At 38.9% G+C, this 27,895-nt stretch overlaps 3 protein-coding genes across 3 annotated transcripts in view; 2 read left to right on the forward strand and 1 right to left on the reverse strand.

Moving 5' to 3' along the window:
- ankrd11 (ankyrin repeat domain 11) overlaps positions 1 to 27,895 on the forward strand; it is a 239,076-nt gene that overhangs the window by 120,559 nt on the left and 90,622 nt on the right. The gene's annotated exons all lie outside the window — the stretch shown is intronic.
- slc22a31 (solute carrier family 22 member 31) lies at positions 2,927 to 15,876 on the forward strand. The gene is made up of 9 exons (XM_015007936.2): positions 2,927 to 3,421; positions 6,187 to 6,290; positions 6,385 to 6,539; positions 10,057 to 10,225; positions 10,689 to 10,834; positions 12,215 to 12,323; positions 12,834 to 13,042; positions 13,293 to 13,404; positions 13,548 to 15,876. Exons 1-9 carry the CDS (start codon positions 2,996 to 2,998, stop codon positions 13,990 to 13,992), a joined length of 1,875 nt encoding a protein of 624 aa, XP_014863422.2. The 5' UTR covers positions 2,927 to 2,995; the 3' UTR covers positions 13,993 to 15,876.
- dpep1 (dipeptidase 1) lies at positions 15,872 to 26,361 on the reverse strand. Its single transcript, XM_015007938.2, has 10 exons — positions 24,955 to 26,361; positions 24,592 to 24,718; positions 23,769 to 23,901; positions 23,364 to 23,514; positions 21,730 to 21,799; positions 20,746 to 20,922; positions 19,758 to 19,842; positions 19,545 to 19,620; positions 19,253 to 19,388; positions 15,872 to 16,449 (listed from the first exon to the last, which is right to left on the reverse strand). Exons 1-10 carry the CDS (start codon positions 25,080 to 25,082, stop codon positions 16,273 to 16,275), a joined length of 1,260 nt encoding a protein of 419 aa, XP_014863424.2. The 5' UTR covers positions 25,083 to 26,361; the 3' UTR covers positions 15,872 to 16,272.

Consider the following 27,895-nt stretch of genomic DNA (forward strand, 5'->3'; position numbering starts at 1 on the left):
CGTTTTGCACCCTCCTCTTTGTACTAGTCTGAAAAAATTGCGTAGAATGTGGGGTTCTAACAGCAACGAGCTGTGTGCGCTCGCTGCAGGTGATTATGATGTAACAATGTAACTATTTTCTTTTTTTTATTTGTACAATGTAGTTTAATTGTGTACATATTGTTGGAGCAGCTAAAGGGGTTTTTGAGGGTGGTCTACGAGGGGGTTGTTGATGCTATCGTCAGTGCTGTAACAGAACTTTCAGTACTTTCACCTCCAGCTGTTGTTGATTTCCTGCAACAAAAAAAAAAAAAAAAGCGAAGAAAAAAAAAAGGCAAAAAAAAAATTTTAAATGAGAGAAAATGAAAATGAGTGTAGGATGGGGGTGGGGGGGCGGGTTGGGGTTAAAACTGAAAGGCAAAAATTCTAAATTGTTATTTTCTACCGTTGCATGTACAGAGAGCGCGAGAACTGCTGTTGTTCCTCAGAGATTATGTTCGTTAATAAAATTTTGAAATATTACCAGATGTTCGCTGGTTCTTCTGTGCTTGCTACTTCTGCCTTTCTTATCCACTCTCATGATAAATTACTAAGAGTAATAGGAGTGGCCAACAGTTTTGAGAATAACTAAACCTCTTCTTCCCACACACATTCATATAAGGTCCCTGTAAGATAAAATGCAAAGTTACTGAACCTCATGTGCTCTGTTTCTGTTCACCCCAAAATACCACCTGAGATTACTGAAGATGGCTCAACTGAGTTAGAAGACTTTTAACGGTTTCTATTAAATTAAAAAGTGCTCGTCATTGTTTCTCAATAACGGTTACCTCTGCTATCAGCGCTTCACAGCCAAGGTTATTGCTTCTAGAAAGATTGCCCAAAACAACCATTTACTGAATCATCCAGTGAGTTTCAGGGTGTCCTGGAAAGTACACAAAGTGCCAACAACATCTTCTGAATGGGAATCTGGCAACAGGCAGAGCAGTGAATTGGCAGCAGGCAGAGGTGAGGGTGTCTAGACTAAGACGTCGGCAAACAAGCAGTGAAAACATCAACAATTACAAAACAACAATTATAAACAAGGGTTTCAGAAAGCAACCAACTATCTATATTAATGTCTCCATCTCTAAAAATGACTCCAGAAGATGCTTCTCATGCCAAGGAAACTTGCAGTCATGATATATATATGTATATATATTGTTTAGTACTTAATTATAGTAAACAATGGAACCATCTGGCAAAAAATGAAATCCAGCCACAATTAAAATTACTGGGGGGAAAAAAAACTTTTCTGCCAGTCTCAAAGATTTTGGTTTCAAATGCTCACTTTAAAGTAATCATTATTACTGGAGGGAGTTGGTCCGAGACTGACATTCATTCCCTCTCTTGGCTTCCACGTCTGTACCCATGTTGTGTATTTCTCCAGTGATCGTTTATTCAAATGACTTGAATTTACCCTACTGAAACTATTGCGTCAAGTTGAAAATCTCATTGATTTTAGTTGCCGAAGGTGTGGCTGTGTGACTAATTATAGCCATAGCTTCTTAAGCAGATATACGAGCTCATCACAATGTAGAAAAGCTTGATGTTATGGATAAAATGATTGTTTTTCCTCTTTCTTTTATCTGTTTACACAACACTGCTACACGCTTACATGCCGATAACATATAGGCGACAGTCACACATAAAAAAAAAGGCCATCACCCTTTAGACAGGGTGCAAAATGAGGAGAAGATAAAAGCTACAATCGTTGCTTCACCTGGTTTCACCCCTCAGGTGAGCTAAGTGGAGCCCAGCGCTGGACGGTGAATGATCACTCAATTTGTATGGCTTGTAACATTTGATCATTTTTCGGCATTAAAGCCTGCTTTATACTTAACCAAATCTCATTATTTCTCAAGGTAGTGACACTGAGGGGCTTTGGTCGGGTCCCAAAACTGGCAAACGGACCTGGGTGGTGCAGAGAGGGGAACATGGGTGAATTATAACAATGCTGTCATATCTCCAAGGAGCGTTCCTTCTTCATCAATACAGCAATTCGATGCTTCCAGTCTCAGTCACATGAAGCTAACATGAGTCATCTGCTGAAAGAAAATGTAAGTGTGAAGCACTTCTAAAGATAGACTAGAGATCCCAGCAAAACTCAACGACAGCTGCATCAGGCATATGGCAATAACTCATACCATAAATGAGATGCTTTCAGTTTTGATTTGTCTTTATTTACTTCACTGATTTCTTTATTTTTTTTAATGAAAACAATACCAGTTTTTTTTTTGTTTTTTTTAAATTCAGTCATGCTTCATGAAAAACCACGTGTGTGTCGACCCTGTGCTTTTATGATTATCTTCAGGAAGGTCTTATCATCATAAGATTAAATCAGTCTTTGATTTAGCTTTACAATTTGAACTTCAAGTTTTAAATTATAACATTTGGTTGGTTGAGGCACACAGAAAACCTTTTCAGTTTACTTATGTAGCACCAAATTAGAACAAATGCCATCTCGAGAAATTTGTCTTCATTTTATCAGATGACCCAAGTAAACACAAAAAGCAGTTCCCAAGTTACCATTTAATTTGGTAGGAGAAAAGCAGCAAGTCAAAACAACCTTTTGTGAAAAGACTCAAGTTTTCAACAGGTTTAGACCTGTTTCAGTTGTTAGCATTACTGACGCAACCAGTTATCCCTGACTGAATGTTTGAGGCAACAGCTGCCTTCCTGCATAACATTGTGTTGCCAGTTTCCCTGCTGTAACTTTGTAACACAGCATAAGCCAGATACATATTGCGAATTTGAAACCGAACTTTCTGATCTGTTGGTAACAGTAAGTTGGAACTTGGTTCAGCTTGTGAAAAAGAAATAAATGAGGAACATTATGATGCCTGGACATTTTCTGAGTCATCCCAGCAGGTATCATGTTGCTGTGTCAGTGTGCGTGACCCGCAGACCCCGCCCCCTCCCCGGCGCCTACCTGCTGCCTGCGCCGCGCAGCTGCGGTCGGAGCGCACTCGCTGCGGGAATGGCTTCAGGAGCTACTGCCTCCGCCAGCTGCTGCCTCCCCATGGATTACGAGACGAAGATTTTCCCTCAAATCGGTGGCTACGGACGGTACAACCGGGTCGCAGTCGTGTTCAGCTGGTTCCCCACCTTTGCGGTGGCACTGAACCTGTTCAGCGACGTTTATTTCACCCAGATCCCGAAATTGTACTACTGCAAGACGGACCCGGAGCAGCTGCCTTCCTTTTTCAGTAACTACTCGGGGGAGACCTACCTGAACCTCACCATTCCCTGGGTGGACGGCCAGGGCTTCAGCCACTGTGAACGCTACAAGTATCCCGCAAATATCACGGACTTATCCGGAAAAGTGCCGCGCGAAAAGGAAAACTGCAGCATAGGTTGGGAGTACCCAACTGTGGTGGGACTCCAGAGCAACATTCTCACGGAGGTAAAGTTAAAGTTGCTGCTGGTTGTTTGAATAATAATAAGTTAAAAACACACACACACACACACACACACACACGCACACACACACACACACACACACACACACACAACTGTGTCCAATTAATCTACAGATTCCATGTTTCATTACTTGCTAACAACGCAAACCTGCTTCCTCAGGTTATATAACCCAACAAATTAGGTGCCTTTTTTTTTGTTTTGTTTTGTTTTGTCTTGCTTCAGCAGACGTGCTAAAGTTTATCTAATGTGTCCTAAAGTTAGCTCCCGTCAGCTGTTGGTCAATATTTACTCAGGTTTAGGTAAACTGTTTAAAACTTTGTTGTTCTCCAGAATCTTATTCCATTCTCCGTATTCATACGTGCTAATCTTAGCTTCCTATGCGTCTTCGTGAGTCCAATTTAATTTGCACAGATGGTCCAGTCCTGAATCTGACCCAGTGAATGAAATGAAGTTTTAAGGGAGGTTGAGGGGGTCATGAGTACAACAGCCGCCACCCAGGCACATGGTGTTTACCTTAGGTTTCTTGCATGCAGCTTCTATAAACACGTCTTTATATTCTGTTTTGTTTGCTACTCAATAATCCACCCTGCAAAATGCTGACGAGAAGCAATAAAAAAAAACAACAACCCTCCTACAAAGTATTTCTAGGGGGGTTTAGTAAACTTTAAAACACTCCTGAACCTCAGTTATGTCTGCGGCCGCAGTAGAATCGCCTGAAAAGCACAAGGTCATTACAAGTCATTTCCTCCACCTTCTCCTCTTCTGTATCCTCCCCTCCTCTGCTTAATTCCTCAGATGATTGTCTGCTCTTGTCTCTGATAATCTGTGGCACTGGGAAGGTTGAAGCCTTCTAGTTTCTTCCGGAGACCCGGAACGCCTCCCTTCCCTGCAACAACTTCATGGGCCCTTTATGTCAATCCCCGGGACAAAAGGCAATCTTGAACAATTGGAAAAACTGCACACAGCTCAACAGTGTTTAAAACAAACATCCCACAAAACAACAGAAGCTCATTTGGGTGCATGTGGTGTGATGTATATCTTTCATTTGAACTGCACTGAATGATCCACATTATAAAGATCCACATGTTCTGCTTGTTAAGAAACATTGGACCTAGTTTTTCAATGAGCAATTTGAAACCAAATTATAGCATGAATTAGATTACCAAGAGTCTGACCAATACTTTGAAACTATTTCAAACTGACAAATGTATGCAAAGGTAAAAAAGGTATTTGGTTTTACTGCATAAACAGTGCTGGCCTGCCATCATGCATCAACAGTGGCCTGTAAAGAACAATTGCAGGCTACTGCTTACCTTTTTTATGTGGTCGCTTCATTATCCTCCATAATCCTAGAAGAAAAGCTGGAGTATAGTTAGTTACAGTAGCTGCAGTTTGCGACTTGACCACTAGATGGCAGGAAATCTTGTACATTGCACCTTTAACACACTTTATTTTAACATATAGATGAATAATAATTCATGCTTCACTTTGAACACGATGGGAGGTGGATGTGAAAATGTTTCTAAGTTGTCTTGTTTTAGCAGATTTATTTTTTATTTTGGGTAAAATTGTCACAGGTGCTACTCAGTAGTTGCTTGTTTACATCTCACCATTAGATATTTTGTGCAGCTTAAAACAGGATAGTTTTTATGAATTTGGATAAGGGCTGCATGAAAAACCAAACAACTTTGGTTGCTATAAATTACAATTTTATTGTCTCTTTCTGATGTTTTGTTAGTGTAATTTTGGTTGCTGCTTTTTGACTATCTTTGCTCGTGTATTTTATCTAATTTGCCATTTCTGTTCTAAAATCTTGTTGGGGTAATATTGAATATTAGTACAGTCTTTCATAAGTTCTCTGTGTTGTACATCTTCTTTCCTCTCTTTTGAGCATATGGAGGAGGATGGGTGGGGATGTGTAGAGAGAAACATTTTGCAGGCATTGGCTGGTACCAGTGGGACATGGCACTGATTCCAACTTTAAGCACAGCTTTTTTTTCTAATGTAATAACCCTGTCAGCAGGCATCTTAACTCAATAAGAAACAACATGATCTGCATTCCTGCTTCCTCACTGTGATTCCTGTCACAGTTTCCCTGCTGTCTTCTGACATTTACTTAAGGACTGAGTGCAGCTTGTGCCCTGTACATACTTAAATTAAACACTTTTACTTTATTTTTTAATGACAGAATTCACATTTTTATGATTTCTCACATTTGTGTCTTTATTTCCTAGGAATAAAGTGGGCTGAAATAAGTTGGGTGTAAATATAACAGTTCCAGTAAAGGTTATAAACAGTAGACCGCATACAGATAAAAGTAAATTAAATTAGAAGTGGTGAAATTTTCAGCCTATTTTTTGCAGTCCAGTAAAACAGGAAGATATAGATTGTATTAAATGAAATCTAATGGTACAGAAACAGGAAATATGTTTGGTTCATACTGTCTCCATTGGAAAAAAGAACAGGTTTAAGCTTCAGTCACTTTGGTATTTTTATTAGCTTTGTCTATACTGTATGTTCTCTTTGTTATCAGTTTCTGCACAGATTGCTGAGGACAGTGCTCAACACAGAGACTTCAGCCAGCTTATCATCTTTGTGTCTTTATAAAACATGTCAACTATTAGGTTTATCTGATCTCTGCATATATGAAACCTTCACTTAAAATTCCCAGAACAGCAAAACAAAATATGGACCATTTTATCTCTATAAAGGTGAACTTATGTGTTTGCTTCCTTCCTACATTTGCAGTGGAATCTGGTTTGTCAGGACGAATGGAAGATCCCGCGGCAGCATGTCTGCTTCATGGTGGGATGGATTGTGGGATACATCTTCCTGGGTTCTCTGTGCGACTGGTAAGTCATGATCCCAAAAATGAATCAATATAGATTTATATTTATGTCCTAACTTTTTAAGTTGATCTGTTTATTTTGTTTGACTCGTTTTCAGGTTGGGTCGTCGCCGGGGTTTCCTCTTCTCCATCACCCTGTCCAGCTTGTTTGGGGTGTCCGTGTGTCTGTCCAGCAGCGCTCTGATGTTTCTGATGCTGCGCCTCTGTCAAGGTGCCATGCTCGCTGGCGTGTTTGTGTCCTCCTACGTCCTCAGTAAGTGTGGCTGGGAAGCTTTCCTGCACCATATTCAGTAGTTAATCGACTTGTTGTGTGCTTCGGATCAAAGCATCTCTTCCACTGACATCAGTAGAAGACATTTTGTCGTGTTTCAGTCAGGTTTAAGGTTGCAGGTTTGCACCAGGTTCTTGTTTGTTGGTTTGGCTTCCTTTCACTGCCTGGCAAAGCAAAATTTGCTTTGCTGTGAATAAGCAGGCTGATGTTCCAGATGTTTCCGTCATCTGGGGATTTTGGTTTGGGACAGATGGTTGATACTTGGAGATAGTGTGTAAAATTGTCCCAGACCAAATTAAAATTGGTTTAGCAATGGACAAATCACACTTCTGGAAGGGACGTCAGCCTGTTTTTAAACCTTGTCGAAAAGTTAGAGAAGCTGGTTTAAAAGTAGGTCTGTCTCTATTGTTTCTGGCAGAGTCATGACAGAAACCTGTTGAAAGAAACAAGGAAACATGTGATTAATATGCAATTTAGGAGAATATTAGGAGAGGGTTTTTTGAGCATGTATTTATACGTTTTACCTGTGTGAGAAAACCCGCAGTATATTCTGATTTGTGAGATAAATTCTTTTTTTGTTGTTTTTACAGCTACTTAGTCACTTGTACTACAACCAATCCATCCAGGAACAGAGCTACAAAAAAAAACTAAAATTAATGTGTCAACCATACACCGAATGAGTTCATGTAAGCTTCTGGCCAGAGTTGTAAATAAGAAACCATCTGACGTGTAAAATAAACGACACCTGATCTTCACTGTGATTTCAAGTGAAATTAATTTCCTCCAACTACACAGCAAAGATCTTATTAACTGGTTCTCCAACATTTACATCACCCATGACCCTGCAGCCGGATTCATCACCAACATGGATCATTTGTAACTCCGATCTTTCAAACAATTCAGCGCCACTTCAAAGTTACGTAATGTTGATGTGAAAATCACAAAATTTTGGTGCTTCAGTATCTTGGAGAGAAACTAACTAAATACATGAGTACATGAGATCAGATAAATACTAAAAATAACACAAAACCCAACGCATGCGCTAAGTCCCAACTTATCTGTGGAAGATAAGAGGAAATCCTGTTAGCAAATTACAAATCCTTCCTATCTGTGTTATCTCATGTTCACTTCAGGAGGCACACGGATAAAAAAGAAACATCACTTTTAGTTCTCGTCAAAAAGTAAAGAATCAGTCTGTTAAATGCAAGGCTTTCAGATGAGTAGTTTTAAATGGGTGGGGAGGAAAAAAAAGCTGCTATTGCTGATTCTTTTCATGTTTCCATTATATATGAAATATAACGGTTCAGCAGTTGAATGGTCTATCAGTGTCTCTGCTGCTCATATTTTAGCAGAGCCTCAGAAATTGAATAATAGATCCATAAATGATCCCACTTCTTCTTCGTCTTGTCCCCGATGACCTCGTAACAAAGATCTTCTCTGTGCGATTAGCATCACTAATATACGTAATAATTGAATTTCTTGTATCACATTGTATCCACTCGTCAAACCAATAGACAGGTAATTAAATTAGGACTCTAAAGTCGTACAGTTGATGCACTGAAGATGACATGTTCACGCATGACCTGGGGGCTTTTTCTAAATGCGTAACAAACCTCTTTGTGTTAATCAGTTATTCACAGTCATTTAGACGAACGTAACTGATGAATAGTGAATGAAACGTGTTTAAAATAGTCAGCGTTTCTGCTCAGCCTGAATCCACAGCTGTTATTTTGACTAACCTTTATATGCAAGTTCATACAAAGTGAATTGTAAAACATTACTTGATTTCTTGAAGACATTCTGTTTAAGATTACAACTCTTATGACCTGGATTAGCTTCATCAGTCATTCCTTTCCTCCTGCTTTTACAGGAGGAGAAATATCAATGTGCATGAAATAAAGACTTGAACTTGTCGCATGATCAGTATTTGAGATGAGTTAGCAAGAACTGTTCACGTGGAGAACAAGAGAGTTGGTTTCCACATCATGTGAAGCTTACATCATGATGAAGAAAACAATCTGTGGATACATCATCACCTTCCTAATGACCCAATAATAATGACGCAAGTCATTTTTTGCCATTCTTTTTTTAGCCCAAATCATATTTTGGCAAAAGAAAGGGGTGATTATTTTTTGCAAATGTCACTTTTGGCAAAAAATGTCTGAGGCCATTATTTTCCGGTGACGTTATAGCAGCTTGGACACAAATATTTCTTCAGGATACCGACAAATTAGTGCCACAATAATGTTTTGGAGTGGCTACCACAAAAGGTTTGTCAGCAGAGCTAAAAAGGAGTGAGTAAGTTTTACTGTAAAATCTTTCCAGTTGTCTTTTTGTGGCTTGGAGTTTTCCCATCTGCTGTGGTTTCTGAGTCATGCTTAGAGCTGTAATCTGTCGTCGAAGTCATCATATATTTTTTTTTATCTTCAGCTTTCTCACAAGTGTGCCTCATCAATCCCTACTACGGGTCCAAGTTAATCAGGCTTCACGGTCCTGTGTCTAAATGGAGACCTGCATGGTTCATAAGTTTCACACTAACAAGCCTCAGACCTTCTAAACATGTTGGCCTGAAAGGCTTCAAAATGGTGTGAAAAGACTCAACAACACATTGCTGGATAGAAGAACGTAATGCTTTATGGTGACATGTTGCCTCGGTACCATGGAAACGAGCTGAACTGATTGGTTTTTATCTGCTTCTGATGTCCCACATTCCTGCAAGGTCAGGGCTCGGCTGGCTCCAGATGAATTTTATGTATTTATTTTTTTTAATTTGACGTCAGGTTGATAGCTGGTGGGGTGAGGAGAGGAGTGCAGAGGAGAAAGTTTCCACCACGGTGTTCTTCCTAAGCAGCTTCCTCACGAAGAGCAGAAAACAATAACAGGACAGAACTGAAGGCATAGATGAGAACAGGAAGTGAGATACTTATCATCCCACACATGCAGAGCAAGTAGGTCAAAGTTCAACAGAGACGTACAGAGCTCTCCATTTCTTGCGTTTAACCTGTTGAATCTGACGTTTGTAGGTTTACTGGTGTTGATATGTTTCTTTTTTCAGCCCGAAATATTTTCGCCTAATAGGGCAGCTGGTCTATAACAATCTCATCAATCAACTCATCCATTAGTTTATCTATCAATGACTTTTGGTTCTGATTGACAGCTACAATGTAGATTTGGAGAATTACAATAAGAAGTCCTTGAAAGGCAGAAGTGAATCATGCCACTCTGGGAGCATTTTACTGTCAGATTGGACAGGAAATCTGCAAATCTGTGAATTTTTATGTATGAAGGAAAGATAAATTTTATGACGGGAAATGGATTTGCTCCACACGAGTGTTTGTTTCTGCCTCAGCTTTGGTTGGATCTCATGCATCCTCTCTGTGTTTCCTGCCCCTCTCTCTCTCTCGCTCTCTCTCTCTCTCTCTCTCTCTCTCTCTCTCTCTCTCTCTCTCTCTCTCTCTCTCTCTCTCTCTCTCTCTCTCTCTCTCTCTCTCTCTCTCAGGGTTGGAGCTTTCTGACCCTCCCCATCGCCTCATGGTTACCATGATCGGCGGCTTCTTCGCCGTCTCTGCGGAGCTGCTGTTGCCGGGTCTCGCCATTCTGTGTCGCAATTGGCCCGTTCTCCAGGCCGTTGCCACTTTGCCTCTGATTCTGCTGATGTCCTATTGGTGGTGAGTCACATCTAAGTAGTCACCTTTTATGTCCCACCTGTGCTTTGTGAATTAGCCACAAAAACAGTCTGATGCTAATGAAAGCCGGAGCGGTTTTGAGCTTCTAATAGATGTGCTTACGTCATCCTAATTATACCAACAAAATCCTGAAGGAGAAACTCTTTATGAATTTTAGTCTTTTTGAATCTAACCACTATTTTTATGACCTCCATGATGAATTTCATGCATAAGAGACAACCACGCCCTTTAAAAATAGCAAGTACAGACTCAGAAAGCTCGCCGAAGCCCTCAGGGGATTGTTCATGAAACTGTGGTGATGTTTTCTGCGTTTTAGCACTGCTGCTTTATTGGAAATTGCTTTTGCATTGATTTGCCGTTTCAGCCTTTTCTTTTTTTTTTTTAGAGGAAGAAATGTTTGAACTATGCTGTCTCCCTGAGAAATGATAAGAGTTGTTTTCCACAGCTGTGCGTCAGTGTTTCCCGAGTCTCCCCGCTGGCTGCTGGCCACAGATCACATTCCTCAGGCCAAGAGGAGCCTGCAGGAGTTTACTAAAAGGAACGGCGTTTGTCTCCAAGATGAGATGTATCCTGGTGAAACTCTGATGTCAGGTATCACATACCTTCGTGCCACAGCTTGTTTATGCTGACAATGCAAATGTTGGGTTATTTAATCGTTTATGCTTCTGGAAAACAAATCAGGTTCACCATTTTCAGCAGCAAATTTTGTGAAAATGATCTAATTAGTCCCACAAATGAAGCACCAATCAAAATGCTGTGTTTTTTGAATGTTCAATGTGTTTAAATGTTGTTTAATTGTGGTGATGTGAAAGGCTCGTTTTCACAATGGCAGACATGGACTGAACTTTTTGATTGTTTCTGAAAAAAAAAGAAAAGCAATAATATGACCATCATTAATATCTTTTATCTTTATTTTTGTCTGATTAAATTACATTTTTCAAATCTGTAAGTTAGTTTTAGTTTATGCTTTAAAATTGTGAACTTAAAATTATGTTCAAAACTGTAATTTCTCCTATAGCCACTAGATGGCAATGATGCATTTTATACAGATCATATACATCACATATGTCAGAGTCAAGGCCCGCGGGCCACATCCGGCCCGCGAGAAGGTTTTTTGCGGCCCCTGGGATGATCTTGATTTATTATTAGAACCGGCCCGCAGACCGCAGCAAGCCGGCACCCCGTCTGAAAAAAAATATCTTCCTTATTTGAACTGTAAGCAGTTCTTTAAATGTTCTGTGAGATTATGTACTTACCCATGTATCCATAACAACCGGAACTTTCAATATCCACCAAGTTATTGCCGAAATATACCGTCTATTAAACGAGTGCCCCCCGGATTAATTACATTCTCTGCAGCTGCAGCTGCGAAGTTACCGTATTAACCCGATACTTGCTGGAAAGTGCAACGTCTCCCCTTTCAGAAACCGTTGGAATTTTTCCACTTAGCGCTACGTGTGGCGGAATTACGGTACTGCAAATTTAGATGTGTCGCCGGCGACACATCTAAATTTGCAGTACCGTAATTCGCCGGCGACACATCTAAATGCCTTAACTCTGACATATGTGGATTAATTTTATTGTATTTCAATCCAATTATATTTTAAAAATATTTCAGTTGTGTCTGTTGAAAATTAAAGATTACTGACAGAGCCATAAGAAAATATTGCTTTATTTATCTGATCATATTGGAATATATTTGTTAGGTTTTCAGTAGGTTCAATTAGGTTCACTAGACTATATGAGTCATTTAAAAAAATTTCAATGAACATTCGATCAGTCCGGCCCTCGGCTTGTAGCTAAATTTTTTATTTGGCCCTCCGTCCATTTGACTTTGACACCCCTGATATACATCATAACAGAGAAACTGTAAGGGTTTTTTTTTTAAATATATTTTTAGCATTGATTCTTTATAACTAAAGCTGATAAACCTTCTTTCGAACACTTTTTAAATTATTATTATTATTTTAGAAATAGACTCTGCATATGGAGAAGACCACCAGCCGAAGTACTATTCAGTCCTGGAGCTTCGACAGACTCGTGTTATCTGGAAGAACTGTCTCATTCTCAGCTTCACTCTGTGAGTTTTTGTTTTTCACAATCTCCTCTGTTTTAAAGTGTCTCTTATTCTGTCCTGAGTTTTAAAAAGATTGAACTTACTGATCAAAACTCTTCCCCAATTTTCTCTTTTATGTTCAGTTGAATACCAAAAATGTCGTGTCAATTTTTTTCTTATTTATTAAATGCGTGAAAACGAGGAACTTTTTAACATTTTGGGTTTAAATGCATCATCCAACAACAGATACTTTGATGCACTTTTTTGATAAAAATAGTTACTTTATAGTTCTAGGACAAAAATGTTGAAAAACCTTAAGTCTTTCGATTTCTGCTAGAATTAAAACAATTTATGATGTGTGTTATAGTCCTTGACAGGAAGGACTATAACATGGGAAAAAAAATATAAAAATATATAAATATAAAAAAAGGTTTTACATAAGAAGCATGGAATAAAACATTTCAAAAAGTTATTTTTGGTCAATCTTCTTTTAAAAATAATGTAAATATGTGTTTAACTTTGTCTTCTCTGAAGGTTTATTGGCACAGGAATCCAGTACTGTTTCACCAGAAACCTGGACGTTTACAGCTTTTACTTGAAGTACTTCCTGCGGGTGATAACGGGCGCCCTGGCTTGTGTCTTCATCTGTTTGTGTGTCAATCACTTCGGTCGACGAGGAATTCTGCTGTTGTCTGCGATCGTCACTGGACTGTCCTCGCTGCTGCTGCTGGCCCTCACAGAGTGTACGTCCTCTGCCTCACATTTACCATGTTGTTGGACTCAGAAATGATGGGATCTGTTCTTCATAGTGGAAGATTCTAGCTGTGTTTTTCACTAGACTCTCAACCAAAACCGACCACATTCAACTAGTAACTGAGGATTTTTTTTTTGCTCTTGGGAGTTTTTGAAATGCTGCGATATGACTGTCTAAAGTAAAAGTGCAGAAAGGTTTCCAGTGATGATTGAGTAAAGTTGTTGCTGCTCTGGTCTCAGATCTCCAAAGCGGGCTGGTGCTGGTCCTCTCTGTGGTGGGTTTGCTGTTCTCTCAGGCTCTTGCCATGCTCAGTGCCTTCTTCGCCTGCGAAGTCATGCCCACCGTGGTCCGGTGAGTGTCTCTGCTTTAGATTTAATCAGTGCAGCTGTCAGTTCATGTATGTCTGACATTATCTTCAGTTAATATTAGGTTGAGAAGCTGTGAGTAAAGTTTTGTTTGACCTGCTTTTCTAAATTCCTCCATCTCTCTATCAGAGGCGGCTGTTTCGGCCTGGTGATGGCGGCGGGGTGTGTTGGCATGGCCGCCTCCTCTATGATGGAGCTCCAGGATAAGCGTGGCTTCTTCCTGCACCACGTCATCTTCGCCTCCTTCGCTATACTCTCCGTGCTCTGCATCATGCTGTTGCCTGAAAGCAAACGCAAGTCGCTCCCAGACTCCCTGAAGGAGGGCGAGAGCCAGCGACGGCCGCCTCTCTTCCTGTCTCAACAGAAGAAAGACTGTCTGCCTTTGTTATGCACGCGGCCTCCGGTGTCCGAGTACAATCCGGATAATTATTCCCGCTTGGTTTCTGCCACTAGGAAGATGTTGACCAAAGATAATTTGCCGTACAGGATCACTGGGCCATCTGTTTTGCCTCTGCTGTCAGGCAGCAACACGCAGAAAGGAGAAAATGGGACACAGGAAGACGTTGCATTGTAAAACCTGTCGGCCTCCTCCTGCAGACTGATTTTACTTCCTTCTTCCAAAGATACCTCAGATGGAAAACGTGTCACCTAAAGCGCTGACACCGGAGCACCTTATATCTGTCTGTTGTTACAGAGGGTTTAGTCACTTCTTCTTTTTGATTTCAGCTCATGAGCCTTTAGTTGTAGCATTTTCTAATCCAACCTTTAGTAAGTATATTAAAGGTTTACACTGGACTGTAATAAGCAACAGTTCTGTCTGTGGTGATGCAGTACACTACTTTCAAATAATTTTTTAAAATGGGGTTGTGTGAAGTTGGTGGTAGTAGTGAGTAGCCATGTCAGTATAGCGAATCCAAGCTGGACTTATTCTAAAGAAAATGTACACTGTGACATTCAAATATTTCAGAAATTTTACTCTTAGTCACATTTGCACATAACGGTTGTTTCCATTTCCCCTCCTGATCAGCTGTAGCTGCTGTTACTGCCAAAATGTTCTACATGAAACTTCTGCCTCCGTATATTCTGATTTATGTGGATTTCTTCATATGTCACAGGAAAAGACACATTTTGCTGTGTAACGTGTTTTCTTTTGGTGTAGAGTAGATCAGTTTGCAGTTTTCAACAGCTCTGCTGTCATATTGTTTCATTAAGAAAATGAAAATATATTAAATATAATAATAAAGTGATTAGGTGTAACGTTACTTGGTATTTGCTCCAGCTTATATGAAAGAGGGAGTCGATTAAAAAAATGTAACATGATGGCACTAACCCAATCTCTAATATTAGTTTACTGCAGGTAAGATCATGTCTATATTAAGCTATTCCACAGAAACCCATTTAAAACTAATCATTGTCTCATCTATAGTTGGTAATTTGTGCTGCAGCCATTCATCCATTTTCCTGAAAAACACACAGTATGAAAGCTGCAGCTCCCTCTTGTGGTACCTAAAGAATATCTCAATAGTACCAACAGCAAAGAGCAGCTTAAAAATATAATCTAAAATAACAGCAATTTGTAAAAGTGAATCTTTTCACTTTTATCTGTAAACCTTATTCTTAAGGTTTACAGAATAAGGTTTACAGATAAACCTTATTCTCTCCAGTGCTGCTTGCTGATGCAGGAAGTTAGAAAAGTAGCTCTTTTAAATTTACAAGCAACTAATTTAATAAACAGTTTTGCTGGTTTCTGCTTTGTGGTGAAAAATTGAGTTACATGCTGCCAATGTTCACAGGTTTGTTAAAAAAAAAGAGTAATAGTTCTCTTGAAACATTTGTCCTCATATTTTCCAATGCCTGTCCTGGGAAGTTTGTTCTTCCTCTGCAGATGATTATCGTCCTCAGATTGATATTTGTTCCTGTGAAGCACACAAGAGGGCGCCAATTGATGGAGTTTTCAATGAGTTACTTAATCAGTCAGATGATGTTCCTCAGGTATTTTTTGTGCCTCTAACAAGCATTGTTCACATAAATACCACAAGTGTGTTTGGGTGTAGTGCATGTTGAACCTTGGAGACAAAAGCAAAGATATTGGTTAATTAAAACATGTTTAATCCACTGTGTGGCTGACAAAAAAAGGAATATAAACTACTGAATTATGGCAACACTGATGCTTGAATGCTCTGGGATTTGCAAGAACCAACATTCACCGTTGGGCATCTTAAATGACTAAAAACGTTAAGTAATTGTGTTTACAGTTAATTCCTTAAAGGTGGCGATGTAGATCAGACTTCCTGATTAAACCTAATCTGTTGGATTTTTGTTTTTTAGGACTTCCCTCATGCATTTAAAAGAAAATGACACTGTTTTCATAAAATGTTCTACTGTAACTCCAGTTTCATGTCTTTTAGTGATCCGTTAATGGTGCATCTGTAAAGTAAAGATATGAAAGTTGATGACACTTTATTTCCGTGTTTTATTATCCTGTGAAATCAGACATGTTTCTTCTTGTCCAGCAGTTTGCCAAAAGCTGTTGATAAATGCTCTTGTAGTGTCTTACAAAGAACACCAGATGGAGCTATTCTTTCACATAAGAGCTCCCATCCAGCGCAGATCATTCTTCAGTCCGAGAAAAAACCCCCTCTTGGATACTGTAGTAAAATCAAGATAAGAGTCTAAGATTTGCCCTCTCATGCATCCTTTGATCTTAAGCTTAAGCTCTGCTTTGATCGTTGTTAGGTAACTTGAGTATTTTAGTAAACTGATAAAATAGTTGAAGGTTGACCAGAACAAAGAGTTTTAATATTAAAGTTTTCAAATCCTAAGATTTAATGAAATGTCACTGCAGAGGTGATTACTAATCTGTTAATGTCATAACAGCCTGGAAAGCCGTAACGAGCAAAAGGGTCAATGTGCTGAGAGAACGAACGGCTCCAGAGACGGTGTAGCCGTAGCTCGTCCTGCAGGGGTTCTTCACATCATCGTATGGAATAGGACTGTCATCCGGCGAGGTGGTCAACATCGTGTCACGGACCTTAAGCAAGAAATGACAGCAAGCAATGTGTGTGCTGATTCTGATTTCACATTAATCAATAAACACTGCAACTACTCAAGTTTTCCACAAATCCGTTCTTCATGGAAAAGAGGCAGTAAGAAGGTCACTGGAAGTCCTGTTAAAAGTTTGTACTATCTAGAATATATATGAATTATATATGAATGAATATATATGAATTTCCTAAGATCTGCACTATATGACCTAAAATAAACAATTAATCAACAATGCTTAGCATTTTTCCTTGTGCTCTGAAAGTGTGCAGACCTACATTTAAGTCAAATAATAATTCCCACCAGGTACAGGATAAACTCCTACCTCCTAAACTACAGTCACGCTATTTACAAGTGCGCTTTTGGGATGGGCCACCACCACTTCTTGGACCCGATCATGACACTGAACCTTGAGGGGTTTTGGTCATGAAGGTCTACACCTCCCATGTGCTCACTGATCTAGTTGACATCAGTCTCTGTATAGTTCTTCCTCATCTTTGTTTCTACTATGAAATATTGTTGTTTTTCTAGTGGATCAGCAGTTTCTCATCTTGTGTCAGAACCTCGTTTGGATCCTCTTTAGTTTTAAAGGGTACATCAGAGAGACAGTTGTCCCTTCATCATAAACTTTGCAGGTGGTGACAGAATGGCACATGACTGATGAAGGGTCAGATCATCCTCTTTTCCCATGAACTGATCATATGCATTCAAAATCGGACATTTTAAAATGGCCCAACTTCCCTATATGGTCCATGTCTAAGTCCCACTACCAAAATCCATCTTTCTCATAACTACATTGTTGTATGCTTTGTCTGGCCATCACTAAGTCTAACAGATCAAGAACCACACTCAAAATTAATCTTAAAAAGGAAGAAGTTAGGAATTGGAAGAATATGGTATGTATTTAAATAAGTGCACCTAGGTCAAACATATTATCCCACCAATCACTATTGTGACCGTCAACATGTTTACACATCCTGCTCACACACCAAACCACTTTTTGTAAATGCAAAGGTGTATATCATAACTAGACACTTTAAAGATGATGTGCACCAAAAATCTGTTATATGTTTATTTAAACATACATTGCTATCCTCTTCTTTGGGAGGTTTGTGGCAGTCTTCTTCTCGCCAAGGTGCAACCAACATTTAAACAGCTCTAGTCATGTGATAATTTACTCTAAACATGTGATACTGCATAATTATTATCCAAACACTCTAAACTTTCAATGTTAGCTGAACATTAACTGAAAATGTAATCAGGAAGCTTTTTGGAGTCCTTGAAAGTGTAATAAATTTCTTGGTTACTATTATGACCGGTGGGGTTAAATGGGGTAAACATTACAGTTTTGTTTTCCAAGACGTTTTTCTAAAAGCTGCCAGTGATTTAGTATAGAAATCCTTAGATTCTTACTTAAAGTTTAAATTCAAATACATTAAACTTGAAGCTGGAGCAACAACAGTGCAAGACTGGTCTGGTAAAAAAAAAGGCTGCTCTAACTTTTCCCAAATGGAGCACAGTCCAGCTGCCATTGTTGCTAAAGGTCATTCCGACATAGTGTATAATTCAAATATGTACAAATTGCTGTGGAGGTGCAATAAGGTCAGGTAGCTTTTAAGGATTTATTGTAAGCCGTTCAAATCAGCAATTGTTTCATAATTTTTTATTCTGCATCCCCAGGACCAATCATGGAGAAGCAGCTTTCAGCTTCTATGCACCACAAATCTGGAACAAACTTCCAGAAAACTGCAAAACAGCTGGAACATTGAGCGCCTTTAAATCTAGACTAAAAACCCACCTTGTTAGAGTTCCTTTTGAAACACAGTCAATGAAACACCAACAATCTGATGTGTAATGGTGGCAAAATGTAATGTTTCCATTGTTGACTGTGTGTTCTGTGACTTTATATTTTGGGGTTTTTATGATGTAAAGCACTTTGAAATGCCTTGTTGCTGAAATGTGCTACACAAAATACCCCCCATCGATTTAATTTTGATTTGATAACAAAACAAACACAGGTTCCCCAAATCAAAAATAAAGCACATAAATTAAATTATATAAGCCAAGCTTGGGCCTTGTTTTACTACCTACACTGTATTGCAATAATGAGTCACCAAACTCCAAATGTTTACAAGATCAGCACCTTGGCCTGCTACCACAATGGGTCACTCTGAGGAGCTCAGTGAAATCTGGAGCGGCACAGAGATAGGATATCACCTGTGCAATAAATAAATGTGAAAACTATTGGGATCAATAGCAACTCAGCCATTAAGTGGCCATGTAAAATCCCAGAGCAGGTCGGTGGATGCAGCAGGATGTAAACTTTCTGCAGCTATAGGCTTCCTTCTTATCTCACCAGTGCACAAATCAAAGTCCATCACCTATAGATGTGCGAGTTTGGCATGGAGAAATCTGAATGACCTGAATTAAGGTCTGATAATGACCCAACAGAACAGCTTTGGGATGAATTAGAGTGGTGGCTGTGATCCAAGGCTTTCTCATCCGACATCAGTGTCTGACCTCATAAATGCTGTTTAGAAAGAATGGTAAAAAAAAAAAAGAAAAAAAAAAGAAAGAAAAATCTTATTTAAACTTTTTTGAGTGTTCGATAAAAGCTGAAGTTGTCATAGCTACACAGGATGAACTAACACCATTATAATCATTATCTGTTTACAATGGGATGTCTTTTATGCTTCTTTCTATTCCTTAATGTTGACTCACTGTTCTTTTCTTTCACAGTTAAAATATTAAAAACAATCCACAAAGCTTAATACTGAGAATATAGCTCTCACCTTTTCAACCTCCCTCATGACCCGGAGGAGGTTGTTTCCAAGAGCTGCTTTCACTTCCTCATCCGTCCACCCTCTCCTCAGAAGTTCAGCCACCAGATCGGGATATTTAGAGACGTCCTCCAAACCCTCAGGAACTCTGACAGAACAACGTCAGTGAAAAAAAATCTTCTGGAAAACTCTTCTTCAATTTTATTTAACTGTGATTACGTAAGACCGGCTGGAGGGAAAATGATGATGGATTAAAATTTGCTTATCTTCCCTTTTTTTTTTTTTTTTTTTTACTAGCACTCACCTGGGTACTCCATCATAATCTCCACCAAAACCAATAATACCCGCGCCGCCCACCTTCTTTATATGGTCAAAGTGATCTGCAATGAGAACAGTAAACTTTACAATCAAGTGAAAGGACAGGGGGGCTTTTTGTGTTTTTGCTTTTAAGGTAGATGATGACTGTTACAATTTAACTAGTTTTACAATAGCTGTTATGGCAAGACTGTTAATTTACCAGCCACATCTGAGAGGTTTGCCGTCGTGCTGCACGTCACATAGTCATTGTAGAAGTTCACCATCACAATTCCTCCAGTTTTATTCTAGAGTCAGAAAGAAATACGGCATGACAAGCTGAAGCTTTGATGATAGACGGAGATTTGTCCTTTCTGATTAGTTGGACTTGAAGCTTTTAAACTAATCTGCCGTCTAATCTATTGCAGAACACACCTGCTTGATCTGATAATATTTAACAATTTAGCTTAAAATATGCCTTCTCATTTTATTGACTGCAGTTTGATAGTGGTCATTAAGCGTGTATGACATAAACTGAATTGTTTTATAAGGTTTCACTTAAGCTCTGATGACACCATAAAAGCTTTTAAAAGTTTGTTACCTACAGCAACAAAAAACAAAAACAGTTCATGTTATGTAACAAAATCAGCAAGTTTTCATCTTTGCAATTTCACAATTTTGCTTTGTAGCACATTTTCTGTTAAGCAATTGCGTAAAAACATGAATGCATTTTTTGGGGAGACTTCTTCTCTTAGGTATTGGCAGCACATTGTTACATTGCTCAGGAAGCTAAAGTGTAACAAAGTCACACGTTCAGCAACAGCAATGCTGAAAACGGCTGCTTTGTCTTGGAAGCATTTGAGCTAAATTGTGACATACTTTGTAAAAAGAGATTTCATGCAAAACAAAAGCATCCTGTTTTTCTAAAAACAAGACTGACCCTTCTTGTAAAAATCTATCGTTAGAATGGCAGTAGATTTTTACAGAGCTAAATGCAAAAGGGCTGGATTTGCATATTTCTTTAGAGACGCGATATCTTAACTTTCTAAACTGTAAATCTACATTTTTAAATTGGCTCTTTATGTTCCGTGTTTATAGGACTGAGGATAATGAAACTAGTTGGATACACAATTTAAAAAACAAACAAAAAAAACGTTAACGAGCTATCTAAGTACTTTTCTTTGTGTATTGCAGTAACCCAACAGACTCACCAGTCTATCGAGGACATCATCGGGGACGTTCCTCTTGTGTGGACACACGGTGTACGCAGAGGAGTGGCTGAAGATAACGGGAGCTTTGGATATGTCCAGGACCTGGTTCATCACTTTTACAGGCACATGAGCCAAGTCGATGAGCATCCCCAGACGGTTCATTTCCGCAATCACTTTCTGTCAACCAAGCCAAACAGGAAAATAACATTTAAATATATTTCTTAGCAGATCGCCTCAACACCTGCAGTAGATACACTGCTCAAAAAAATAAAGGGAACACTCAAATAACACATCCTAGATCTGAATGAATGAAATATTCTCATTGAATACTTTGTTCTGTACAAAGTTGAATGTGCTGACAACAAAATCACACAAAAATCATCAGTGGAAATCAAATTTATTAACCAATGGAGGCCTGGATTTGGAGCCACACACAAAATTAAAGTGAAATGTTCCCTTTATTTTTTTGAGCAGTATATTTGTGTCCATGTTTCACGTCTAGTTCTATTTCCGGCAGTTGACGTCGATTTCCGCCATGTAACAGTCGTTTTACAATCATTAACGCAAAATGATCTAAAGATCTAAAGATCTGTATATATTATCTGTTTTCTAGCTGGAGCTTTATGAGTTCACTGAGTTCAATTTGTGTTTCACTGATTATCAAACACAAATTGTTGTGCAACTTTGTCCATTCAGAGCCCTGACCACAGAAGTCTTTTCATGCTAAGCATATGTCCATCCATACATATCTTTTCCTGTACAACAGATGTTGAGAGCCTAGCTCAAATCAATCAATGTTGTCAGGCAGTAAAACATGAAGCAGTTCACAAGATGAACTTGTATCAGACCCAGAGGTTTTTATCTTTTTACACCGGTCATGTAAAATACATCACAATAACAGTGAACCTGCAGGAATACAATCACAGAGTAATCTGTTAAACAACCGACTGTGAAAGTCAAATCATCTCTATTGCTTCTTCTCACCTCGCCAAAAGCAGAAAGGCCGTTATGCTCAGATGGGTCTGCTCCGGTGTCCACACGCCAGTTGTCCACCCTGATGAGAAGAAACGGGTCACATAATCTAAGTGAAAACCACAGTGCATGTTTTTATCCTGCAAACTATACTTATTGTTTCAATCTGTTATCCTCAAGTTGGTGATTATTTGACATTATAAAGTAATTTGCAAACTAATCTAAATCCAAAATGATTTGTGCATGATTTAAACTAAAAAGTTGATTAGCATGTGTGAACACCAAGATGACTGCAAACTTTATTCCGAACCCAGCTATTTATTTCCTTCTTATAATTAAGAAGACTTAAATAATTAAGTCTTATTTTGAAACAAAATTAAATGTCGATAGTACAGTATTTTCCGCACTATAAGGCGCACCTAAAAAAAAACCCTTCAATTTCCTCAAAAGCCGACAGTGCGCCTTATTATCTGGTGCGCCTTATATATGGACCAATATTGAGCCACAACAGGTCTAGCAACTACAGTAAGCAGCCGCCGACTTCATTTTCGCCCGTAGAAGAAGAAGCCCGCGGTGCATGCTGGGATAGTTGTCAGAACGCTGCTTTGTTAATAAAGTTTGTCTGACCTAACTACCTACCTACTGTCTAGAATCAGGTCTTCTGCAGGTCATTTAGCACCACGTTCTCCACGAACATGCTGTACGCGAACGGAGAAGGGTGACCATCATCCGGCCACGCCCCGGCCCAGTCGCGGAAGGCTCTCCTCGCCGACCAGAGTCAGACTGTTTTGTTGACATAACGTAACTCCAGCATCTACTGTAGAGTCTATTCTATGCGCCTTATAATGCGGTGCGCCTTATATATGAAAAAAGTTTTAAAATAGGCCATTCATTGAAGATGCGCCTTATAGTGCGGAAAATACGGTATATAGAAATATCATAAACATACAATGTTGTTGAACTTTCACTGAGAAACAGCAATTCTTCACTCTTTCTCCTATGATGTTCATGGTGATGGAGTTATTTAACCTTTGAGAAATCTAAGTAGAGCTTATGAGTAAATAATACTGATCACAGTTTTATGCAGGTTGAATCGAAGTTTCACACTAACACACAAAAAGGTTGATCTACATTCATGTGGCGCTTTAAACTTGTTTGAAATCTCTTTAGTGCTTCTCAGTTAACACGCAGCTGCAAGCGGAGAGAACTTGGTGTTCAAAGTCTATTTAAGGGACAACACAATCTCTCCTGATTGTAGTCTGGGTCATTAAGCAGAACATGTCAAAACCAGCCCAGATATCCGGATAATTTGATACGTTGTGGGACAGACTTGCAGGAATCTCCCGTACTCTCCACAATGAAACCTGAACCAAAGCTAATGGACAGTTTTTTTGTGGGGTACATTTTTGTTGGAAACATTTCTTCACAAAGCAGTTAAACAACAGCTCATAATGTATTTTTCTCTTACCATTAATCCAACCTATGTAACATTTCCGCTTCAGTTTTTAAATCATACTCTGGATTCTATCACAATCAATCCAGAGGATTGTTGTAATCTAAATTTTGACTCATTTATTTACATTTAAATTGGATGTATGTTTGTTTTTATGAAAATGCCTTTAATTCGGTGTGTTGCTTGCTCTCACCAGGGTGTGTTGCACGAGTGCGTGAGCGTCATGTAGCGGACGCCCAAATGGTACATCACACGCAGAGTCCCAAGGCTGCTGTCGATGGAGTGACCCCCCTCCACCCCTATCAGGCTGGCCACCTTTTTCGATCTGAAGGCATCCTCGATATCTGTGCAGGTTATAATGGGTGACACCGAGTGACACGGCTGTTTAAACGTAGGACATAAATGGTCCAGATCATGTGTGTCCAGCTCCCGTCATCTAAGGCGTTTAGAGATCTCTCTGCTTCAGCACAGCTGATTCAAATGGTCCAACTCCCAGGATCTAATGATTTGATTCAGGTGTGTTGAAGCAGAGAAATAACTAAAACATGCAGGGTGCTGGCCCCATGAGAACTAACTTTGGGAACGACAAATGCCTCACCTTTGCTGCTGGTGGCAAACTGGAAAGTGTCTGGGTATTCTGAACACATCCTGTGGATCACGTCTATCTGCTCCAGAGTTTGCCTGACAGCATCTTTGTACTGCGTGTCACAGGGAACATACGCCGCCCAGAACTGAGAAAGCAGCGCAAGACATTGTGTCAAAGCACATTGAGCAGGGGGAAATCAATTCAAAGTTGGTTTTTTTTAAACGTTTTTATTTATTTCTGGCCCGCTGCAAACTTTGTTTGGGTGAGAAAACTAGTCGAGGCTCTGAGCCTCGAGTTCTCCTGGGTTACAATGAAGAAAGATCTTCAGATCACCTGAGAATTAGTTTTTCAAAACTGTGACTTTTTCCCTGTGCAGTTTTCAGTCTGTAATGTTTTCTGTCTTGTTTATCTGCCAAACCTGATTGGCCAAGACCAGTTGGGCTTTTAGGGTTTTTACAGTGTTTTACTGCCATAAAGTTAGATTATTGCAACTTCATGACTTACCAGACAGCTGAATGACAACTGAATGGTTGATAGATTTTGAATGTTGCATAATTTCCTTATGTAATGAGAGATGTTTAGTTCATGAATAGCTACATGAGGCTTTTTTATTTTTTTTTTCACTAAATTTCTCCTTCTTTCCTTCTTTCTTTCTTTCTTTCTTTCTTTTTTTCTTTCTTTCTTTCTTTCTTTCTTTCTTTCTTTCTTTCTTTCTTTCTTTCTTTCTTTCTTTCTTTCTTTCTTTCTTTCTTTCTTTCTTTCTTTCTTTCTTCCTGTTTAAAGACCTTCTATATTTTAGATAGTTGGTCTCCAGTAGTTCCTGCTTTGAACGTACCTGTGCACCGATCTGTCCCTTCCTGATCTTTGGGATGTTGGTGTGTGTTGTAGCCAGTGTGTTGAGATCCACCTTGTTGAGTTGATTGTTGAAGCTCTTTCGAAGCTGCCAAGGCAGGTCATTGTGGCTGTTTTATTAAATAAATAATAAAAGTCAACAATCTACAAGAATGTCATAGTCAAAAATGATATCCATTATGATCAGACAGGAAAAGATCAAACTTTCTAGCAGATCGGTTTGATAAATTACAAAGACTGTTGGCTTTTCAAATCTTCTAACCTGAACTTAAAATCACTTATTTTAAGTTCTACTGCTACTAGAATATACAGAGCCAAGATCAGCACAAAAGACGTTTGAACTTGCCCATCAATAAGTGGCGTTTCCTTCATCAGGTCTTGAGCTCTGGTCAAGAATGAGTCCTCAGCCAAGGTGACGGCGCAACAGCTGATCCACAGTGCCAGACATGAAGACAACATCAACCTGGGTGACATCTCTTTAAATACAAAATATCTCAGATTCTAATATTTGCTGCAAAAAAAAAAAAAAAAATATATATATATATATTTTTTTGTACTTGCAGTCTGTCCTTCTGTTTGGGTCAAAGCTGATTTCTACCCCTTTCCATGCACTGATCAGTTTGAATGTCAGCTCATTGCTCCTCCTCTATCATTTCTCTGTTTGTCAGTAAATCACAGAGTGTAATAAGTAGCTCAACTGCAAGTATAATCTGTGGTCTTGTCAGTTTATGTTGGTTAATGTGTAATTTATTTTCTGACAGGTTTTTTTCTGCTATTCACTACAAATGTTTTTGGATAGTGTCTATTGTTCTTTTGGAGAAAGTAATATTATTTTTGCTATTCTAGTGGCCTAAAATAATTTTTTGTAAAGATTTTCCAGAACTTTACTGTAAAACAAGTATATATTTTCTAAAAGGATCAACCACTTTGTCTGCAGACAAAGAATAAAAACAAAACAAAACAAAACAAAAAAAAAAATGCTCAAAGCATGACTGTTCACTAAAGAAGAAGGGGCCCGGGTTGACAACAGCATGAAACATCAGCCGAGCGCACAGTGGCACAATGAAAACATGAGAACATGAGACTGAATCATATTACCACCAGTGCAAAGCTTGCTCAACAGTGGCAGCAGGTGGGTGGGTGTAGCTCTGCACCTGAGGCAACATGAGTAGAAAATAAGTCATTTCTGACAAAGACAGCCATCAGGGTCAAACTGAACTTTTGCAGGAAGTACAGCAGTGGATGGCAGAAGACTGGAGCTAATTTATTAAATCTGAAAAAAAAAAAAAAATCACCCTTCTGATAGACTGAAGTGTTTAGAAATGCATTCATCCAGAGAGGAAGGAGCCAGGTAGAGTCTTGTGCCAAAAGTGAAACATTCTGACACAGTTCCTGTGTGTGGTTGTTTGCGGGATTATGTCCTCCTCCCAACGCTGCGATAACATGAAGAGAGGGAGAGAAGTATCCTCCAAGAGCAACGTCCTCTAGAAATTCAGACACAATTTGTTGAAGAAAATGTGACATTAATATTAATTTTCTCTCGATGTCTGGATTATGTCTCCGACTTGTGGTAAATCTCAAAAATGTGGTGCATAAACAGAAGCCAACATTTCTGAACAGCTCCAAGAACTAAAGAAAGAAGAATGTGAGAGAGATATATGAACACCCTTCTGTCAAATTTTAATCAGAGTTTGATGGATTAATTGATATTAATTGATATCAAACCCCCCTCCCTCCATGGGAACTATGTGACCTCTTGACCTCCCCCCTCCCTCCAGACATATGTCACATATATCATATGATGGGAAATTTGTGACCTTGTGACGCCCCCCCAAAAAAAATAAATAAATAAATAAAAAAAAATATTCTAAACAGATTGTCTTCTTGATACACAGTGCTGGAATTAAGTGCCTTTAACTCTTGTTCCAAAAGAGAGACACAGACTGACAGAGAAACCAGAGACCTGCTGCGTGTGTGCGCATGAATGTCTCAACTATGCAAAATCCTAGATAAGTGCTGCATCATGATCTTTAACAGGACACGAGAAAAAACTTAGAGCATCTGTTCTCTGAGCCAACATACGATGAAACCTGCCTCATACTCTTTAACAGGATATAAGATAACCCATAGCTAGGAAAGAGGGGTTGACCTCTGACCTTGCAACCGTTGATGACTGCCTCAGGCAATTCTTCTGAAGGAAAACAACAGTTTAACTGCTTTACTGCAATATTTATGGTAGCACGACTAGTCAGTGCTGACTATGAGTTTGTAATTTCCTTCCTCCGTTCCGAAAACAGTCACTTACCATACCATACGGCAGGCTGCAAAGTTTTGCATGAATGTAAAAGTCAATTATTTTCTTCATCGATAGAAAAGTATGTAAAAGACAAGTGTAGTTACATTGTGTGATTTTGGCAAATAATATTCTTAAACTCATCCAAAATATTATTCAATGCAAAATTTATTTTACTTTCTGCCAGCAGCAGCAGCAGCAATGTATTTACTGCATGTCGTTACTTGACATAGCGGGTCTGTTCCAAACCTTTTGGTTTGCTTGAGTAGAAATGGAGTAATGTCTGTGTATGTTAAGATGTTAAACATTTACCACCCAAAATCCTCACTACTTTCAAATAGTTCACTTTTTATTTTATTCTAGTTGTTGCACACTCAACTTAAATAGATTCACTTATAAAGCATCTTTTTTTTCTTTTTTAAATCCAAAAGTTCCTACCACTTGTTTAAGATGAGTGCAAACAAGTTGTTGAGAATGAAGTGAAGTTCACTTGAACTCTTTAATTAAGCAGAATGTTTTATTTTACAGTGAGGAAGGCTGGAGTCTAGCTTTAGCAGACGGCTGAAGGCATCTGATCCAGGCTTCAAACTCAGTACCTGTTTGCTCTACAGCAAAAATTTGGTAAGATTAAATTTAGTCGACTAAAGAAAGTCAGACGGTTCATTCTTCAACGAGTGAAATCTCTTGAGGTAGTCAAGTTTCTTGTTTGTTCAGATCTTGGTGGTCATTTCCATAGTATTGTTACTAATTAACAGTTGACTCTTTTGTGTCTAGATACAATCTAATCATTCAGTTCACAATTGAAGTTTTATTATCAGGATTTTGCAAATGGAATATTTTCATAGTATATTTCATTCATTCTTTTCACAGTCAAAGCTCCCTAAAAAGGATAGATTACCTTTCTGTGACCTATAATTTTGATTCCTTTGAGTTTCATGATATTTTACGAAATCTGACTGATGTGATCTTCTTGAACGCATACTGATGCTTCACA

This window comes from Poecilia mexicana, unplaced genomic scaffold, assembly GCF_051168715.1.
Source record: "Poecilia mexicana isolate PSO_F unplaced genomic scaffold, ASM5116871v1 scaffold_3, whole genome shotgun sequence".
NCBI classification, from domain to species: Eukaryota; Metazoa; Chordata; class Actinopteri; order Cyprinodontiformes; family Poeciliidae; genus Poecilia; species Poecilia mexicana.

Bases quoted from the DNA above. Each gene is read 5' to 3' on its own strand.
- slc22a31 (XM_015007936.2), top strand. From the start codon at position 2,996: ATGGCTTCAGGAGCTACTGCCTCCGCCAGCTGCTGCCTCCCCATGGAT. The intron at 3,422-6,186 runs GTAAAGTTAAAG...CTACATTTGCAG, and splicing joins AGAGCAACATTCTCACGGAG to TGGAATCTGGTTTGTCAGGA. The intron at 12,324-12,833 runs GTGAGTTTTTGT...TCTTCTCTGAAG, and splicing joins CTCATTCTCAGCTTCACTCT to GTTTATTGGCACAGGAATCC.
- dpep1 (XM_015007938.2), bottom strand. From the start codon at position 25,082: ATGTCACCCAGGTTGATGTTGTCTTCATGTCTGGCACTGTGGATCAGC. The intron at 24,719-24,954 runs GCAAGTTCAAAC...TTAATAAAACAG, and splicing joins GAAACGCCACTTATTGATGG to CCACAATGACCTGCCTTGGC. The intron at 20,923-21,729 runs GTGAGAAGAAGC...CTTGGTTGACAG, and splicing joins GCCTTTCTGCTTTTGGCGAG to AAAGTGATTGCGGAAATGAA.